The 20,222-nt window shown below is 41.9% G+C and overlaps 1 protein-coding gene across 1 annotated transcript; it reads right to left on the bottom strand.

Annotated features, from left to right (window-relative positions):
* Nucleotides 1-216: 216 nt before the first annotated feature.
* On the bottom strand, nt 217-19,636 carry camsap3 (calmodulin regulated spectrin-associated protein family, member 3). The gene is made up of 18 exons (XM_077734393.1): nt 19,156-19,636; nt 15,360-15,625; nt 9,100-9,231; nt 8,914-9,009; nt 8,638-8,670; nt 7,374-7,512; nt 7,172-7,311; nt 7,014-7,098; nt 6,317-6,359; nt 6,195-6,250; nt 5,927-5,993; nt 3,509-5,351; nt 3,007-3,125; nt 2,648-2,919; nt 2,465-2,558; nt 2,252-2,370; nt 1,587-1,705; nt 217-1,517 (listed from the first exon to the last, which is right to left on the bottom strand). The coding sequence occupies exons 1-18, from the start codon at nt 19,280-19,282 to the stop codon at nt 1,218-1,220; spliced, it is 4,050 nt and encodes a 1,349-aa protein (XP_077590519.1). The 5' UTR covers nt 19,283-19,636; the 3' UTR covers nt 217-1,217.
* Nucleotides 19,637-20,222: the final 586 nt, after the last annotated feature.

The following is a 20,222-nucleotide window of genomic DNA, read 5'->3' as shown; positions in this document are numbered from 1 at the left end:
ACTACAACAAAAAAAATAGAAAATACTTCCCCAAAATGCACTTAAAAAATGTAACCATTACAAAATGCTGCTGTGGAAAAAAAAAGTCAATAAAAATCGAATTGCAACAAGAAAATATAACGTAAAAATGATTTAAAATTGATTTTTATTCTGGTCCTGATGCAAATGAATGAAAGAATCGTACACATACTGGCAAAAATTTGATGACTGGGGAAAAAAAATAAAAAGAAAAAAACGTTACGACAGCAATGGAAACTACCTGAATAGACAAAAAAAAATGACATTAGTAGAACCTGAAATGAAACATCAAATCTAAATCAAAAGTAAATAAATAAACCCCCTAACTGGCAAGGATTTTCAAGGGAGGATTGCACAGAATCAAAAAAGTTATTGCATAACCACATACTACTCTTGATAAATAAATACACATCCATAGTCTAGGTGAGCATTCTTGTATTTTTTTCTTCATTTTTTTAACTTTATTTCATAATTTTCTTGTCTTTGCGTCAATAATTAAAACATCACCGTGTTTGGAGGCAAACCGTGATTTTCAAGGAAGCGTTTAAGGGCCAAAATTATGGCATAAATGAAGCGTTACGGTCCAAAAAATTGGCCTTTTACATTCCTCTGATTTGACCCGTCTGCTACGACCCCCAAAAAAACCTTAACAAACATGAATGGGATCGTTTCGTGGTCATAAACACACGAAAAAAAACATGACTCCTCCTCAAAACGTACAACTAGCTTATTCCCATGTGTACAAAAAGCGAAATACTTACACAGCATCTATTTTTTAAGCAAATAATTCCCCTCAAAAGAAAAAAAATGGTCAGCAATCATGACATTTTAAATCAGCATTAGTTAGCAGAGTATATATAAACAAATACTAGCCCTCCTTTGTAGTTTTCTTTCCAGTTTCTGCCAATGGAGGCGAAATTCCTCCAAAAGACGAGTACATCCAAATGTCTTTGTTGCAAATTCAAGCCCTAAAAAAGGAGAAAAGGCAGCGAAAAAAAGGGGAAACAGGATTGAAAAGCGTGGGATAGAAACCCCAAACATTGTACAAAGAAAGGCAAGGCAGTTTAAGTCAGGTTATGGCGTCCAATCGTCAATCCGGGAGCTCTGAGAAGGGAAGCGATTAGGCAAAAAAAGAAAGAAAAAATCCATTTTCTTGGCACCTAGCGTCAAAAAACCCTGAAAAGTCAAGGTTTGGTTGGTTATTTGGGGGTGCCCAGCTTCTTGGGGGTTCCCGGTCGCTTTTGCCAAAAGTGTCCCGGAATGGTGACGGCGTCCACGCTCATGGACATGGTCTTGGACGGGATGGCGGTGAATTGCTTGCGGTCGGAGCTGTACTTGTAGATGGACTCTACCATGTCTAGTGTGATGAGTCGCGGGCCGATGCCGGTCAGTCGGGTCATTTCTTCCGTCTCGGGGTTCATGGTGTAAACGGCGCGGAACTGGCAACTGGCGTCGCGGAAGAGGATGAGGAAGTGGTTGGCCGTGCTCTTTTCCATTTCCTGGGAAAGACAGAGACAGAAAAAGTGAGTCAGGAGGGACTTGGGTTGGGATATCGGCGCCGGGCTGACCTCTACAATCTTATTTTTCTGGGGTTCGTTGACTTTGCCGGCCAAGCAGCAGCGTGAGATGGCGTTGTGGATGATGAACTTGTTGGACTTAAAGCTGGGCTCCTTATATAGCTTTGGTCCTAAAAAGACAACAAAAATAGGATTTCATTAAAAATGTGCCATTATCTGTTCATTTGTTTGTTACTATTTGTGTACTACTTATTTTGTTGACTACTTACTCATTGATTATTAATTTGTGTTTGTTTGTTGTTATTTCTACACATCATGCTGAAAGCTTTAAATTTCTTTATACTTGTAAAATTGCGAGTCAGTTTCCGAGTCACTTTCGAGTCACTTCCCGAGTCACTTCCCAGTCACTTTCGAGTCACTTCCCGAGTCACTTCCCGAGTCACTTCCCGAGTCACTTCCCGAGTCACTTCCCGAGTCACTTCCCGAGTCACTTCCCGAGTCACTTCCCGAGTCACTTCCCGAGTCACTTTCGAGTCACTTTCGAGTCACTTCCCAAGTCACTTCCCAAGTCACTTCCCAAGTCACTTCCCAAGTCACTTCCCAAGTCACTTCCCAAGTCACTTCCCAAGTCACTTCTTCCATGTACCTTGACTTTCTCTGGGAACCTATCGTTCCAAAATAAAAGATGGACACTCTGAACCCAATAGTTGACCTACCCGTGTACTCTGGGATGGAGGTGGAAGAGGAAACCGTGGAGCCGTTGTCCCAGTCCCGGTCTCCGTTGTGAGTACTCATCCGTCCCGGCGACATGAGGCGGGAAGGAGAGTGCGAACGACTAGTGAGAGGGAAAAACAAGTTAAGCAAGGCATCAATTTTTAGACCAATCGGTGATGGTGTTCTTAAATTAAAAGCATTAAAAGTGCAATTACCTGCCAGAACGCCTGACAGTTAAACCTCCAGATTCATTTGCCATGGAGGACAAGTTCATCGTGGAGTGGGAGTAGATCTTACTTAGACGATTGCCTTAAAAAAAAAAAAAGAAAAAAAGCTTATTGGCAAGCAAAAGTTGCAACGGTACAAAACTGAAATGGAAATTTGGGAAATCTAGTTACCGACAAGACCCTTAATGGGGCTGTGTCCCAGGGCCGAGTCGTCCCTGAAGACGGTCTTGGGTCTCTGCTTCTTGACGCCGCGTACCGTGGTGGGCTTCTGCCGGAGGACCTTGTCCAGGTCCTCCATGATCTTCAGCTGATGCCTGCGTTCGTACTCCTGCCGGGTGAAGTCTCCTCTCCGCTGGGGCGTCCCCTCGGCCGGTGGGGTTCCCGGGGTTCGGGGCCCTTCGTCGTTCTTGGCTCCCCAACCCTCAATGTTCATCCACTGAGGTCTGGAAGTTAGCCAGGATAGATGGAATTGTCAAGAGAACGCGGGATAATATTAATGTGAGGGATTTAAGTAGTGGGCGGAGTCTCACTTGGATTCCTTTTCCTGCTCCAGCTTTCGTTTCTTCATCTCCTCGGCTCTCTTCTGTTGTTTCTCGAGCAAGGCTGCTCTTTTCTGCGCCATTTCGTCTTCCGGTCGTTCGTTGTCGTCCTAGTGAGAAGAAGAAATTTCAAAATGGCGGGAATTAGTCTGTTTGTCTATGTAGAAATTAAGACTTTTTGTCACTTTTGGCCAGACTGCAAATGAAGACTTTGCTACGAGTCAGGAACGTTTTTTTCCAATTATTACCACAAACAATGATTTTTCTCAAGATTTTCCATTCAAAGTAACACATTTTTAACCCCCTACTAAAATAATAATAATAATAACATTTTTAAAAAATGGGTGAAAATTGTGAAGCAGAGGGCGGCTTATACGGGAGAAATTGTAAAATTCAATGATTTTATGGACTATTTTAAAGGCAAGTAAGAGGCTAATATGCTAGAAAACACGCTAATTAATTTCTTAGAAAATCAAATTTTGAGTCCTCCTACCTTAAAGAAGAAGCCGAGCCCTCCCTTCGTTTCCGGCTCGTTCCGGTCACTCCCGGCGTCCGAAAAAGGGTCCGCACCCACCTCGTCATCGTCCAAGTCAGCCGGCAAGGACGACAGTGAAATTTCCACCAGACTGCTCCGTTTTCCGTTGACTAGCGTGGGCGGGGCGTCGCTCTCGAAGGAGCATTCCGACGGGGCGCCGGAGCTGGAGCCCCCGGTGGTGGCCGCCGCCTCCTTCCTGACGGCCCGCGAGAACCGCGGGTCGGCGTCCATGCCGAATATACTCTCGTAGTCGCCGGAGCCCGCTTCGGACAGGGCGTCGTCCCCCGAGGGGCGTCGGGTCGGCGTGAGCGTCACCGCGGGAGTGGTCGCCAAAGAGCGAAGTTCGTCGAAACTGTCCGAGTCGCCGATGGAGAAGGAGGACGACGTCTGGATTTGGTATTGCGAGGGGTTCCCGCGGCGAAGGTGCGGAATGCGGTCCACGCTCTGTGGCGTGTTGATGACCCTGGATAAGGCCGGGGGGCGGCCATGTTTGGGGCTTTTCGGGGGGGCCGACTGAGTCCTGCGGTGGACCGCTTTCGGGGATTTGGGAGGCGTGGCGTAGTTTGTCGACTTGCGGGATGGCGACGGGGAGGCGGGGTAGTAGTCTTTGCTGGAATCTCGGGGGCTACGTGCTGTCGGGGTGGAGGTCTTGGGACTGGGGGGGATGACCCAGGACGCCTTCTTCTGTACCAGTTGGTTCTGTTGTTCCGTGAGACGTTGCATGTCGCTTTGAAGCGAACTGAGGGCCGCCGTCAGTTTGGAAACGGCGTTGTTGTAGTCGCCGAGTGGCGCCGTGGCTTTTTCGTTCGCCTGCTCTTTGGCCGGTTCGCTTTTTGCAGAGAGGGGCCGGTCTCGATTCTTGGTGCCGGACACCCGGGAAAGGTCCTCCTGGTTGGAGGAAGTACCTGAGTGGTTTCCTTGGGCCTCGCCATCCTCGCCGTCGTCTTGCTCCTCCTTCTTCAGCTGTAGGAAGGCACTCTTGCCCAACCTTTGCCGGTGCTTGGCGAAGATGGCCTCGATCCGCTTCTTCTGGGCTTCGATAGCCCGCCGTTTCTCCTCTAGGCGGACCCCGAGCTCGGACATTTCGTTGTTGAGCCCGGGGCTCTTGCCGGGGCTTTCTTCGAACTTCACATCCCACGAGGCGGCGCGGGGAACGGGCGCTTCGCCGCTGGCTCGGCGGGGATCGGCGTCTTGCTTCTTTTTACGTTCGGCGAAGGTGGTCATCTTGACGCCGCTGTCGGATGCCGACGCCGAGCCGGGGGTGGAGCGAGCCCGCGGCGTGTCTTCCGAAGCGTCCGAGTCCACGCTGCCGTCTCGAAGGACCGAGTCGTCGTCCCGAGAGCATTCGGACGCGTTCCTGGTCCGGGCGGACTCTTCGGCGACCCGTCGCGCCATTCCCGAGGACGTCGGGGCGGAGCGACTGACCGGGTCGGCGGGCCGGTCCGGTGAGTGCAAGAAGAATCCATCGGGGGCGCCGTCGGGATGCAGGCGTGGCTCCAACTTTCTCTCATTGTGAATAATCTGAAGGGCTTCTTCGATGGTGGGAAGCTCCCCCGCTTCCGGCTCTTCGACGCCATTTTCCACTCCCGTCGGAAGAGCGGCGTCGGCGCTCTGAGTGGACCAGGACGCCCTGTGCACGCCGTTGGAAGCGGGCGAGTTGCTCCCACGCTCTGGAGGCGTGAAGGGCCGGTGAAGCTGGTCCGAGCTGACGGAGCGCGTGATGACCGGGTCGCCCATCACTACGTCTACGTCGCTGTCTAAGCCGAAGGGGATGCTGAAGGAGATGGCCGACAGCGGGCGACTGGTCAAAAAAAAAAAAAAAAAAAAACATATTTAAGCACTGTTTAATATCTAGGTACTATTTAATATCCAAGTAGTGTTTAATATCCAAGTACTGTTAAATATCCAAGTACTGCTAAATATCCAAGTACTGTTAATATCCAAGTACTGTTTAATATCCAAGTACTGTTTAATGTCCAAGTACTGCTAAATATCCAAGTACTGCTAAATGTCCAAGTAGTGTTTAATATCCAAGTACTGTTTAATATTCAAGTATTGTTTAATATCCAAGTATTGTTTAATATCCAAGTACTGTTTAATATCCAAGTACTGTTTAATATCCAAGTACTGTTTAATATCCAAGTCCTGTTTAATATCCAAGTACTGTTTAATATCCAAGTCCTGTTTAATATCTAAGTCCTGAAACCAGCGCTCAAAATTATATTCATGAGTTTAATATCTAAGTACTGTTGACAACAGTAGATATTTAGATATTAAACTCTCTCTCATGAATATAATTTTGAGAGCTGGTTTCAACAGTAAACTCTGTCACCATTTGACCGGCGACCAAACGTCCGGTCACGTAAAGAGACGCACCTTTTTTTGCTCCACGTCTTTGCGACTCCTTCCAAGTGAGACATTGAGGTAGACTGATTCAAAGACCCTGAACACAGTCAAAGACAAAACTAAAAAGCATGCACACATTATCCAACTCCAGTTCCGATTCCTACGCTGGCAATAGTTTAACTTTTGAACTCAGCACTCTGGCTGCCTTCTGGAAGGCGCTAGCGAGCCATAACAGCCAAGACAAACAGACTCAAAGACAGTTTCTTCCCAAGAGCTGTCACGATAGTCTGGGTCTCACCTGATGCAGGGGAGGAAATTGGAAGGAAGGGTTTCTTGAAGATAGATGGAGAAGTACTGTAAAGAAGAGATTAGTTAACGTCCCCAAAATGGTATTTGGCCATTATTTACAAGTTTTCGTACCTGTTACCGTTCACGCCCTTGGGGATTGATGCCACGGTAACATCTAAGGAAAAAGATTACAAAATGGAAAGATGTCATGATATATCAAGTTTACTTGGTAGTAATACACAGGGACTTTTGGTTCCAAGGTGGTGATGTAACCTGAATTTGCACAAGTACATCTTAAAAGTATTTCTACTTTTTGAAATAGGCAAAAATATTCTTTCTTCAGTGTCAACATTTGAATAACTGTTTACTGTCACCTGAAATAGTCCGAAGCAAATATTTTCTTGATTTAATTTAAAAGAGGGAGAGTAAATAAGCCTTTCTATCTGAAATAATAAAATAAAATATAAACAAACAGCTATTTACCAGCACCTGGAATGTAATCAAAATAATCAAATAATTTATCAATTTAATTTAAGAGGGGAAGTAAATAAGCTTTTTGTATTTGTAATATAATTTAAAACAAATATTTTCTTTTATTTTTAATTAGAAAGGAAAACATGTATTCCCTTTTTTTAAATAAAAATTGGTTTTGTTTCAATAAGATTGGGGTTGAAAAATGTGCAAAAAAATTGCTAAGTTTTCAAGCTTCCATGTTATTAGAATTTTATTTTTGCAAGAAATATCAGGCAGCCCAGATGTGGACCTTATGTACTTCACTAGTACCACCTTAAACCAAAAACATCAATACTATCAAAAATGAAACCCTTACCTAAAATCTCCACCGGTTGAACAAAATCCGGCCTTTGTACTTCAAAACAGTGCAGCAACTCAGCTAAAAAACTCAACGTATTGACCTATGCAAAGAGTACAGAAATGGATCAACACTTGGATTATTAAAACGGCAAGTTATAGTCCAGATGTGGCTACCCGAAGCTCTGGCGGCGAATACAGCAAATCCTCCAGTGCTAAATGGCAGCAGCTCTTCAGGCAGCTGTCGCAGAACTCGCGGATAAACTGCAAGTTGTACGAACTGTCGGCGGGTGACATGTTCTCCTTCATGCAGACATCTGCCGAAAAAAGACCACCATAGATGCTTTGGACTGAGCTCAGAGGCACACTAATTCCTCACCTTCCAGTCTCAGCAGGGCGGGGCAGTAGTAATGCACGACGGCAGCGATAGCACAGCCGGTGGACAGATCCGGTACTTCCTTCACCGATGGAAAAAACGGATCCTGTTTGGACTGAACTTTGTCCTTTCTATAGCGGATCTGAAAAACATGAGTGACAAGTACTATGAAAATCATATTTAACAAAGAATAAATTAAGACTCTTGCACAGTAAATATAATTATTTTTTTGTGTGTGTTTTGCCTCTGCATAGTTGAAACTGATAATGTAAGGGTCCGGAAGAAGTCATGTGTCTCAATGGAAATGCATGATACAAAATTATTAATTTATTTCCAGGTTTGTTTAGCCTCATAAGGGGGGTGCTGGAGCCTATCCCAGCTAGTAAAGGGCAGTAAGGAGGGTATACCTGGAGTTTGTTGGCAACCAATTATAGACAAGGAAGCAAAAAAAGGACTCACTACTAAACAGAGGACATAAGGTTGTCAGGTAGTAAATAAATAAAGTAATACTTCTATCAAGAAGCACTACTTTGCAATTTTTTTGCTATTCATTTTTAATTTTCTTAAATATTTTAAAGTCCATAAAAATGTGAATATCTACACAAACTCATAAGCAGAATAAATTCTTGCTACTAGAACCATCTCTGAAGAAAAAAATAACATTTATGATTGTTTTTAAGGTTTTAAAAATGTGAAAATCTCCAAGGAAACTCAAGCAGACGCTACTCGTGCTAACAGAACTCGGCACTGAAGTTAAAAATATATATATTTTAAATGTATTAATGTTATTATATATGTTTTTTTTTTTTAAAAAATAGGGGTCACCCTACTTTGCGATTTTTGGATTATCGCCGTCATGTCTGGTCTACATTAACCGCGATATTCAAGGGATTACTATACATGCAATTACCTTCCTCACCACAAGGAAAGAGTAAGTTTCGTAAATTAGACCAAAACAAAAAGGGTTGCAGGAGTGAGAGCAAATTCCCACACAGACAGTAAACAAACCACTTCTGTTATACTATTCAGACATGCCGTGCAAGCCACCACTTAGCCACCACGCTATCCCTCACATGCTCATCAACCGTGCCACACCACCTGCACTTGCTCAACTCCAAATAAAAATGCAAAAAATAAACACACCCCAACAAAAAAAAAAAAAACGCCTAACCTGTCAGACATTAGCAGATACATTTGACGGCGACTGGATGGATGGACGAAGGAAGGGAGAAGGAAAAGGAAGAGAGCAAGAAAAAGGGAAACTTACAGGAACTAGTTTCCAGTACCAGCGAGTAGGACACTGTCAGAAAGGCATTTGAGGACGGGAAAGGAGACAAGGAGGACAAAAATGGAGGACAGGAGCACAAAGAGAGATTTAAAGCCTGAAAGGAAACAACAGTCACACAAAGAAAAAAAGGACAGTGAAGCTTCCCGGGGAGAAAAAAGTAAATAAAAAAGGATTTTGTCAGATTTATTTGGGGTCGATGTCAATGTCCAACGTTGCAAAAATAAGCGGACAAGTACATAAATAAATAATACTTACAGCAGGTTGAAGGGTTTGGGTTTCGTTTTCTGGGACGGCTTGAGGCGTTTGGTCGTTTTGGGATTTTTCGGAAAGTTCTCGCAGTTTCTGGTTGATCTGTCAAACAAAATGGAAACACGTTAATAGGTTAAATTCTTCCATTTTGAAAGGTTTCTGGATTGGGATTGACTCAAAAGTGGAACTCACTGTATTGACCCAATGAAGAAGAGCATCTTCCCAACTGGAAGCCCCGCCCAGAAGTTCTTTCGTCTTAGTTGAGGACACCGTCTCCGAAGCTCCCAACGCCATCAGGGCGTCCATTACGGCCAAGTGGGCACTCTGCAAAAGAAGTTTAAAGATGTTTAAAAAAGTGATCAGCAATCATATGGCGCACAGTAAATAAAATCTGTTTTTTTACTCCTTTCCACATGATGGCGCTGTTTACGTAGCAGCCAGTGGTAGTAGCTCTGTCTACTCTTATGGTTTTTCGTGTTTTACAGCATGTTTTACATTAAAAATTAGAGGGAACATGGCTGCTAAGTGAAAAAAAATGGCTGTCAAACTTTGAATTCAATATTAAATACACAGTTTTTTTTTACAATGGTATTTTTAGAGGTGGTACTTGCTATAAAATGTTTAAAACAACTTTCCTAAACAGCTAAGACCGACAAACGCTGCTGTTGTTGTTGCATTACACAAAGTATCCACTAGAAGTCACTAAAATCCACGTGAGTCAGCAAAATGACAGTTGAGTTCCTAAACAAGCAAAACACGTCAGTTCATGCAAGTGAACTTTGGACTTGTGTGTCCTGTCGTTAAATCATTACATTGGAAGCAGATCAGCAAATTTACATTTATGCAGTTTTCGAGTACGTGACGTTTTTTTCTTTTGTGTATCAGACTTAACAGACTTTCAAAATGAGTTTAAACCATGTTCTCATGCCTACCTCACCATTCCAAAGACAAGAATTGAATAAAAGACAACTTAGATAGAATGTCTTAACTGTATAAACCTGTTAGCTCATTACGTGTTTACGTTTGTGTACCTCGAGACTTCATTTTAGCTTATTTTTCCCTGTAAAGAAAGGTTTTGTTGTCATTGGACGTCTAGATTAAAAAAATACCTTCATAACATGACTGCATAATTTACAACACCAAAAACAAGACCAAAAAATACATAAAAACATCTTTCCTAACGTCTTTATGGACTACTTTCCATCACCCCTATGAGGCCCATTTTTTTCTCTATAAAAACAACATTAGCCTCATTAACAAATTCCCACAAACGGCAAATTCTGGTCATGGGTTCCATTCTTAGATCATGATCCTAATCTGTACAAACTAGTGCCTGTTCCCACTTTAATTCCACTTTAGGGGTTACTAGACCTTCCTAAGTGGAATTTTGGGCTGGGCCACGTGTTAGCGTTAGCCTGGGCCGCTAAAATGCTGACCTTTGCGGGTCGTTGGCCTGCAAACGTCGGTCTGACAGTTTTTTTTTTTTTTTTGGGTAATGTTGCCTATTCCTGACGTGCTCATGGAGGGTATAGGAATGCCTGGGATGGCAGTGCGGTGGGTCTGTGGGAGCTTTAGTCGCTACGCTGCAGCAGCAGAAAAATAGGACAAATGGGCTAGCGGCTGGATGCTGATGAAAGAGTGGATAATCCTCTCACAGTAGATCAGCATTGGGACATATGAAGGTTAGCATAACCGCTATTATCTTATTTAAAAAAAAAAAAAAACAATTAGGGAAAGGAATGGTTAGGGCATATTGTCTATTTTTTGGGGGTAAAATTAGAATTAGGGATAAAATATTGTAGTTGGTCAGATTTTTGTATAATGGGTAGATTAGAAAGAGTTGAAATATAGGGGAAAAAGTCAGATTTTTTAAAGAATAAAGTAGAATTGGTTGTGTGGAGTTTGCATGTTCTGCCCAGGCCTGAGTGGGTTTTTTCCAGGTACTCTGGTTTCCACCCACATTCCCAAAAATATGCATGGTAGACTAATTGGACACTCTAAATTGCCCCTAGGAATGACTGATTGGTTGTTTGTCTTTTTGTGCCCTGTGATTGGCTGGCCAGCAATTCAAGGTGTCCCCCACTTCTGGTTTGGAGTCAGCTGGGATAGGCTCCAGCACCCCTGGCAACCCTAGAGAAGATAAAGCAGTTCAGAAAATGAATGACATTGTGGTGACATTGCTGTAATGGGAAAATTAAACACTTGAAATACAGGACAAAATAATAAGTTAGTATTATTTAATAAGAGAAGTAAGTAGAATATGTTGTTGTTAGCAAAAGTGGAAGGCCTTGGTAGAAATAGAATAAAATTAGCATTTAGCAATTAGCATCTGTGAGCAATTTTCCTATCAGCACATATTATGATTCAGCGGGGATTTCGCCTCACGAGACACTTTTAAAAAGGACACCGTGATCCCAGCGAGCGTCCAAAACAAAAGAAATCCATATCCCGACACGCCCACTTCCCCCGCCCCCCGGCCGGCAGACGTAGCAGTAAAAGATGAAAGCAAAAATCAGCCAAACCAAAAAAAACAAAAAAATGCACAAGTGGATATGTACAAGCATTCATCAAAGGAGTCATTCATCAGCTAAAAATCAAAAGTGTTTGTTGGTCCAATTGCCAGCCCCCTAAACCCAATTCTCCCTAATGAGTGAGGAGCCACTCTAGAATGCATGAGTCCGAGGTTGCCAGGTTACCATGACAACCAGCCAGCTGACCCACAATGCACCTTGGCCCCCGACAGGCAAAAAAATATCCGAGTTTTTTAGTGACAATTTGGATAGACTAATTTTCTGCAGGTTAAACAAAAGCAAGGCATTTTTCTTTTGGCTTATTAGGCAAGATTATGAGGAGGGCGTGGTCTGATTATGTCTGAAATATGACTTAACTAAGCCCACCCCCTGCTCGTACCCACTGAGGGGGAAAAAATAGGGATCAGGCAAAGTCTGGGGCCCACAAGGAGTATTTTGTACAAGGGGATGGACATGTACTAAATGTTTTTTTAGAAGTATACACACTGGGAGTACAAGTATTATCAAGTAATGAACAGAAAAATGTATGATACTACTAATAACATTGACAAAAAATAGCTATTTTTCTTATAAAAGGTTAATCAAGGAAACAAAGAAATTCTGGGTTCGATCCCCCATCTTGCTAACATAGTGCTGTGATTAAATAGCCAATAAAAACAAAGTACACAACACTATGTGTTAGACCAGGGGTGTCAAACATACGGCCCGCGGGCCGGATCTGGCCCTTTTAGTGGTTTAGTACGGCCCGGGGAAGAAAGCTGCATTTTATTTTAAAAAAAAAAGAATTTTCTTTAAAATTTGTAGTTCTTGTATTATCCGCTAGGGGCGCAGTGTTTTAGTACGTGCAGACAACATGAATTGACATTTATTTATGTTCTTATGTTATTCTCTTGTTCATAATATATTGTTCGTAATGTAAAATGATTTTTTAATAAGCATTGTGATAATTTACTCATTCTTTGCACTAATTATTAGTATTAGTGACTAATACAAAGGAAAACGTGGATTTATTGTTAGTTCTATGTGTTTGACACCCCTGTGTTAGACTGTAAATGGACAAGAAGTGACTGAGTTTGTCGTTGATAGGTCGACCGCTGCGAGTTGGCCCGCTGTGTCAACCAATCACGGCTGGTGACGTTGAGTCTGCGGGGCAGATTATCTCTAATCTTTGCCTATCTTGATCCTCAATGGGACGCGGCGTTATGCACCCACACATACAAACATAACGTACTATCAGTTGCTCTACTTTTAGGGCTAATAAATTAGTTTTTTAGTAGACCTATAATTGGATGCTATAAAGATAGAGTATTAGCAAAATAAGGATACAAATATCTTTGAATGTGGCCCGCACAAGAAGCTGAAATTCAAGGTTTATTGGATGATGGAGTTTGGAACTTAAGGGGTTAAAATCTGGCAAAAATAAGTCCATTTAGGAAACTATGTTGACTTAATGTTAACAATTATAAAAATAACCGTTTAAAAAAATACAATGTAATGAATTAATTGACCTTGATTGTAAATTTGTTTTTTTTACTTTTATGGTATTGCTTTTTGGTCTACAAAGTTGATAAATAAATATTAAATATGACATATATTTTGGAAAACACTGCATTATCTTTCTAGATTTATAACTCAAAATTCAATGGATTTAATAGTTCTTAAACCTGATTACAATCCTATTTCACTAATGAAAACAAGTGCTTGGGAATTTTTGTGGATAAGTAGCAACAATTGTATATTGTCAGCGAGATATGACTCTTTATCCTACTATGATAATATCACAATATGTGGCTTTCATCAACAGATACTGTTGCTTATTTCAAATTCAATTTCCCTTGGCTTTTTCAAAGATAATCTTTAATTGAAACTCTTCCAAAAGGGTGGCATCTAACAACATATATCTTGCCAAGGTCTGTTGTCGTGCTGCTATGACTCAACGAGTCATTTCATTAGTGAGGGGAAAAAAAATAAAGCTTCCAATTCAGTAGTTGCACTACAAAGTTCTCATCAAATTGGGTGAGAGACGCTTGATGCCAAGATTTCTGCTAAGTCGGATTGCCGTCTTTTCAAGGCCATTGAACGCATCCATCCTTTGGTTACCACTTGACCCACATTTCTCAGACTTGTGAGTCCTAGCTGGGCAAAAAAAACGAGTTTGCCGGTCAAGTATTAGGAGTTGGAGTTGGATTATTACAGAAACATCAACATAAAAAGGACACCGCTGTCTAAAATATGACTAAAATGAGCCACCTTTAGTCGATTATGTGACATAAGCGGTGAATATTTGACAGGAGTGACTAATAAGGAGAAAATACGCAGAAATGTCAGTACTAGAAACAGGTTTTTGGCGAATTGAGGAGAGTATTTCTGCGCTTCGGCTACAGAGAGTGTAAAAACAAACAAAAAAAACTGCGTTCTGAATTTTTAGCTCTGAGATTTAGCCATGCTAGATGCAGGATTAGTTTACAAAGTATTACGTACGGCGCGCTCCAATTCCTGCCAAAGTCAAAACTGGGTTTTTACGAGCATGGTTAAAAGGATGACAGTCTTACGAATATTTAACATTTGATCTTGAGGCTAAAAACAAGCAATTTGTTTGAAATTTTAAAGAAAGTCGAGCAAAGTTCTTCTTTACTAAACTCACTAGTGGACCTTGTTATGTACATTAGCAAGTAGAGGGTACAAAAAGCAACATACAAATGTATGACTCAATATTTACCGAGCAATAGTCCCTTTATGTTATTGTTAATGACATAATGGACACTCAAACAGAAATATTTAGCCATTATTTCCTTTTCTGAAGCTCATTCACAAGTCATTAAGTCAATGGTTTGGTCTTAAAAATAAAATATGGCTTTTAAGTGTCAACATTTGTTGTCTCCTAATCTCAAAAGTATCTGGAAAACAGGTTCCCACTGAGGTAAAAAGTTGTTAAAAGGTTCCACGAGATTACATTACCGGGAAAACACTACCTCTTTTCAGACCACTTAATTGCTAGACTACTTTAAGATGTTTTTTTTACAGTCGTCCGAATGAGAGCAAGACGAAAATAGGGGGGGAGACAAGAGGGCAATCAGGTTTCACTGGACTTAATTTACAATTTCCCTTCTATTGTCCTCTTAGGGAGCATCCATTAGAATACATGGCTACTCAATGGACATGTCCAGAGATTAATATGCATGGTTTGAATGGGACGAATGACATAAAGGTGGCAGATTGTCTTTCACCGTCAAAGCTAGTGGCTGTCGTTGTGCCAGCAGCTGGATCCACTCATCCTCTAGGATGAGCAGAATGAGAGCGAGGGGAAATATGGCAAAGGCGGGGGAAGGGAGCATGGGGGTCTTTTCAGGAGGGCCTTTAATCCCATGAATCAAAGTACAAAATAGGACCAGAATGCAATGCTACATGCGACTGTTCGGACCAGTTGATTTGTGTTTATTTATTTTATGTATTTGAATTGAGACTTAGCGTATTTTCTGGCATATAAGCCGTATTTGTTGGAAAAAATATGATTGAATCGAAGGGTAAGGCTTATATGCGCATAAATTAGAGTTGATATGCACGAAACTGCAAAGTGACAAAGATGAGATGCTGTTTATTTCAAAATAGAGAAAAGATAAACAGATAACGGTAAAAAAATAATAATTTTGACGTCTATGAATGATCTTCAACAAAAAATATCGTAACAGAGTTTAATTCTTTTAAAACTATGAATATGGAGGTGAATATTGTGAATCAAGGGGCGACTTATATGCGAGAAATTGTAAAATTCAACGATTTTAAGGGTACGTCTTATAAGCATAGGTGGCTAATATGCGAGAAAATACTCTAAGTGATGGATTCAAGTTTTAGCATGTCTAATTTTTCTTCAGTTAGCTAAACTTAACGTTTCAAAAACACTCGACTTGAAAGAAAACTCACCATTTTGACGGGCTGCCGTTTCAAGTCGGCGTCGGTGGGCGCCGAGTCGGGTTCTTTGGACAGCAGGCCTCGTTCGGCGAGTAGTCGCAACAGGGCGGCATTGTCTTTGGGCTGCGCCTGCTCTCGCCCGGCGCCCAGCAGCAGTAGGCCGTAAGCCCGGCAGTAAAGCTCCGACGACTGCAGTAGGCGGGTGACGGGCGGCTTCAGGTGCTCTTGCTCGTACTGGTCGCGGTAGAATGGTTCTCGCAGTTCAGCGGGAACATTCTCTAATAAGAGAACAAAGGAAATACGTCAATGATTTGGATGCAATTTATTAACACAAAAAAATATTAATAGTCTTATAATATCGTCATTTCATGGACACATAAATCACATGTATACAAAAAGTTAAGTTTAACATTGGTCCTGATCAAAATGTGCAGTCAAGAGTAAATTATCATAACAGTGTAATACATTATGACAGGCGAGGTACGAATACCTTCATCACATCTGCTCCGACTGGTTTTCCGGCAAACAAAATGTCTGAAAACAAAGCTAACGCGCCCACTTTTCAACTGGTTTCTCCACATGCGGGAAAACCTGACCTGACTGATTTGCAATGCAAAACAAGACATGACTTTGTACTCCAAATTCCACTTTCCTATACTTACCATCCTATAATTACTATCTCTATATATTCCTCCTTATTTTATAGACTTTGACTTAAAACCTGAAAATATATATACATATATGTTTAGCATCATAGTCAGTAGTTAGCAAAACATCGGCTAATAATGTCCCATTGATTTTTGGGTAGAAAAACTATGTTAGAAAATCCCCTTGCATTTGAAACATTTAGCATTAGCTACTTTTTTGCCTCCACATTATCCTAGCGACAGACCACTTAAAAAAAAAACCTGGGTAAACACAAAGTGTGTCTGGGTGCTTTAGATTACACCCAAGCGTGTAAACAATAGGAGGCGTCCACGTGTAATGTCATGTCATCGTAAGTCACGCAAACGATCCGTTCACTTTCACCAAAACAAGACGCCCAGTTTCCACCATTAAACCACGGACATTAAAAACTATTTTAGAGCTCGGCTTTCCAATGACCGCCATCGACTGCACTAGACGTCACTTTGTCGTTGTAGGGCCGCCAACTGTACATTTTAGGGCAATTTAGGGTCACATTTTTGCTAACTTATTGGCTAGCAATACAGAGGGACTCCAACGTGATAGCCACAAGCCAATGGTTGTAATAAGTATTGACCTGGCAATTACCAAACGGTGCTCTGCGTTTGATTGGCGTGAGCGCGTTATCGAGCGTACGAGCTAGCCTGCAGGCTACAGATATGTGCTAGCTCGACACACGCAAATCACAACCGTTGGGTAACAGGGAGGCTCCACTTGGGGCAATCGGTATTACACCCAATTGCCGGTATTGGTGGTCAATGGGGCTATTGGATGAGGTCGCAAGATAGAAACCTAGCGGCTAGTCAGCTAGCCACTGTTGTTTTGAGTATAATTGGGCTTTTTGGCTGGTTTAAAGCCAACTTGTAAATCTAGACTCAACCTGCTTTAAGACGAGAGCTCTTTTGTAGCAATTAAGTTGCTCCCAATCCTCTCGGAATGATTACTCATCCATTGACTAGCGGGTTGCTATGGTGAGTCAGCAGGAGAGACGGACGGACGGAGCTGAGCAGGATATCACCTCCGTCTTACTCTTGTTTACTCTCTAGTCATAGAGTATACAGTACAAGACTAAGTCTTGCCAATGTACTCCATGCTTAAGTACTCCTACAAGATCTGTATACTACATTTCTATACTAAACACAAACAAACCTTGAATATAGAATATTTCATGGCTTCTATTGACTACAATAGACATTTAATTCATTAAAACTGGGAGAAGCGGCTCTTTGAAAGCCACCAAAAACGTCAGCTAGCGCCATTAATGGCAGCCATTGAGTTAAATAAGCTCCTAGAAGTACACACATGAATTTCAGACGAGAACAGGCCGATCCAGAGTTTCTGGTCTCGGCATAAAGTTTCTCTGAGTCATTCGCCGAGTCAAGGTTAAGTCCCAAATTCCCTTCTCGCCAAAACAATCGCGACGGCCTTCGCCCGAGTGCAAAACATAGCTCGGCGTCGGGATGACAAGACGTCGGACATATCGTCCTCGGGGGAGGCGGGATTTGATCTTTGAGCCGGCGGAACTTTTTGCAAAACCGGAGGCCCGGGAAATGACTTTGACCTAGAGGGCGGGGCTAGGAAAGGAGGGGAAGGAGGGGGGAGGGCAAATAGAGTGGCTACTGCGGGGGGGACCCGGAGCCTGCAATTGTGTAAGCGAGCTTTGTTTTGGACATAGCACGCTACACTAGTCACGCCCTCTTAAGATTACCAGGATTAAGTGGAAAATATGGCCGAAGCGCACCTGGAAACTGACCGAGAAAAACCTTTGGGGAGAAAAAAGATTTGAGAAAAATTAATGCAACATAAAAATACACTGGTAAAACGCGAAATATCTTTTAGCCTAATGCAGTACAGAGAAATATGCAAATGAATGCTAGTCCTTAATTACAGAGCTCTATTTTGTTAGCTATTTAGCGTTAAGAGACTTTAAAAAAGGTGGAAGGCAGTTTATGATTCTTAACATAGTTTTTTTTCCAAAGATGGGTGTGTTGGTGAGTAATAATAGCCTTGGGTCATGAAATTATAACAGCTAGTGTTCCCTTACTAGTGTTAGTAGTGTCCTATTATGCCTGTGAGGAGGACGTTGACAACGATACACTGGACGTCTATTTCAATTGGGAGGGCTACCAGGAAAACCTGAAACCAGCATGTTAATGTAGTACTATTCAAAGTTTGCTACTCTCCATAACATTAAATATGCAGTTTCTGTATTATTTTTTTTAAACTTGTTTTTTTGTTGTATATTTTAAACCCTGGGGCTGTTATTGATGCCAATGAATTGGATTTGGTGTCTAAAACTCAAAATTTAGAGGTAATAGGATATTGCAATATGTACACTACTGAAACTATCTTTACATGATAAAGGGAACCCACAAAGAAAGCTCAATTTTAAACAAAATACTGACATTCTTTCGTTTCCTACATTAATTTTAACATAGCTGAAATGGTTATAATGTCAATAAGTTTCAATGACAGTGGAACAATAAAATAATCCAGCGCTATTAGAATATTACCACCTAAAAAAATGCACATAACTGAAAAACTAGTCAAAACAAAGAAAATATGCCTCATCAGCTAAGAGTCAAGAAAATCACTACCAAAATAACTACATTTACACTAAAATACTGTTGTTTTTTTTTATATTTACCGCAACATGTTGACATCTTGACCCCTGAACTAATTCAGTTATCTTCTAAAATGACTTGCTCCATCTGGTGTTAAAGAGATGCAACCTAATGTTGACTGAATTGAAGCTTCTTGCATTGGGCCTTGTATGGCTCGCGAGCCACAGTTTAGCTAGAGTCAAGTGTTACAGGGCCTGTCATCCTTGAGAGGCAGCACATTATCCACGCCCAAAATGGAATTTCACACCAGATAAAAAGCCCTTCTAAACTGACATGTCCTATTTAAAGAAAAATGTAAATAATGTCGTACTTATACAAGCTGAGGCAAAGCGTGCTTTCTCGTTTCATTGACGTCTCTTTGTGTTCAAAACCGCTGAGTAGCCCATAAAAAGCGCTCATGAAAAAAGGTGACAAAAGCTCATTTTTAACATACAAAATCACCGGAATAAAAAGCCACCGAAGCAACAAGCATCGTCTCCGGGGCCCTGCGGGAATCTTACCTGCGCTGCCGTAGGACTTCGCCAACAACCAGGCGACACTTGAGCATATTTTGGCTTTCGTGCAGTCATACAAATCCAACGGCTTGATTTCAGGGACCACAAAAGTCTTCCTAATGAAATCCACCATGGCGTTGTAAAAAAGAAAAGCAAACAAACAAAGTATTAGCAAAAATAAAGGCCTCCAAAAAAAAAGCAAGTAGAAAAAGATCTAAACACGCATTGTCGCCCAATGACGGCTGGGAATACGGATGTGTTCGAAGGGATTAAGTCGGGGCAAATATCCGAAGCGGAGCCTTGCTAACGTCGTCCTTGTTTGCGGTTTTTAAGCCGGCCGAACCTCCGCGGGACGTTCCTCGGGGCCGAGGCACCGGGAAACGGGGTTAAAAGCCGACTCTAGTCCGGCGTGTCCCCTCGTTGGAGCGACCGCATAGCGTTCTGCAATGTTGGCGGAGTGGCTTCGGCGTCGAGCCCCGCCGATGATGACGGGCCTACCTGGGGCATGCTGGGGACGTCGCTCAAGCGGAGGACCAATAGAAAGGCACGTCTCGGTGAAAGGGGGCGGGATTTGTAGAGGAAGTCGACGCTGCTTCACAGGTGCTTTCGCTGCAGGGCCAAATGATTTAAATTAAATATGATATGTATAATGCACTTCGGAAGTGAGGCGGTTAACCAAAGGAATAACAAAGCATATGTCTTCAATGCATTATATCATAACGCTAAATTATGGTAATTATGCAAATATCATAGCACATGGCTCATCAAGAACAATAAGCTTAATTTTAGCTGCACTTCTTAATTTTAACACTAGTTGACACTAATGAGATGGGTTCAAAACATGATAAAAGTATTTTCTCTTAATATTCAAATTTGATCGATTTGGCTTTCTATGTTGTTTTTTTAACTTTATTTTTACTGTTATTGGAAATCTTTTGTCTCTACAAGTCTTAAATTAACCTGGAAAAGTAGCCTAATATTGCTGAATTATTTTGTATTATGAACGCTGACATTGAGTGATTACGTTTAACTAAAATATCCCATAAATGTCAATCTATTGTCAGTAATGGCAG

Source organism: Stigmatopora nigra, chromosome 15, assembly GCF_051989575.1.
Source record: "Stigmatopora nigra isolate UIUO_SnigA chromosome 15, RoL_Snig_1.1, whole genome shotgun sequence".
Classification (NCBI taxonomy): Eukaryota; Metazoa; Chordata; class Actinopteri; order Syngnathiformes; family Syngnathidae; genus Stigmatopora; species Stigmatopora nigra.
The sequence above is the reverse complement of the archived record's forward strand: the minus strand, read 5'-3'. Positions and strand labels throughout refer to the sequence as shown.

Bases quoted from the DNA above. Each gene is read 5' to 3' on its own strand.
- camsap3 (XM_077734393.1), bottom strand. From the start codon at position 19,282: ATGGTGGATTTCATTAGGAAGACTTTTGTGGTCCCTGAAATCAAGCCG. The intron at 5,352-5,926 runs GTGCGTCTCTTT...TTTTTTGACCAG, and splicing joins AAGACGTGGAGCAAAAAAAG to TCGCCCGCTGTCGGCCATCT. The intron at 1,706-2,251 runs GTAGGTCAACTA...TTGTCTTTTTAG, and splicing joins CTCCATCCCAGAGTACACGG to GACCAAAGCTATATAAGGAG.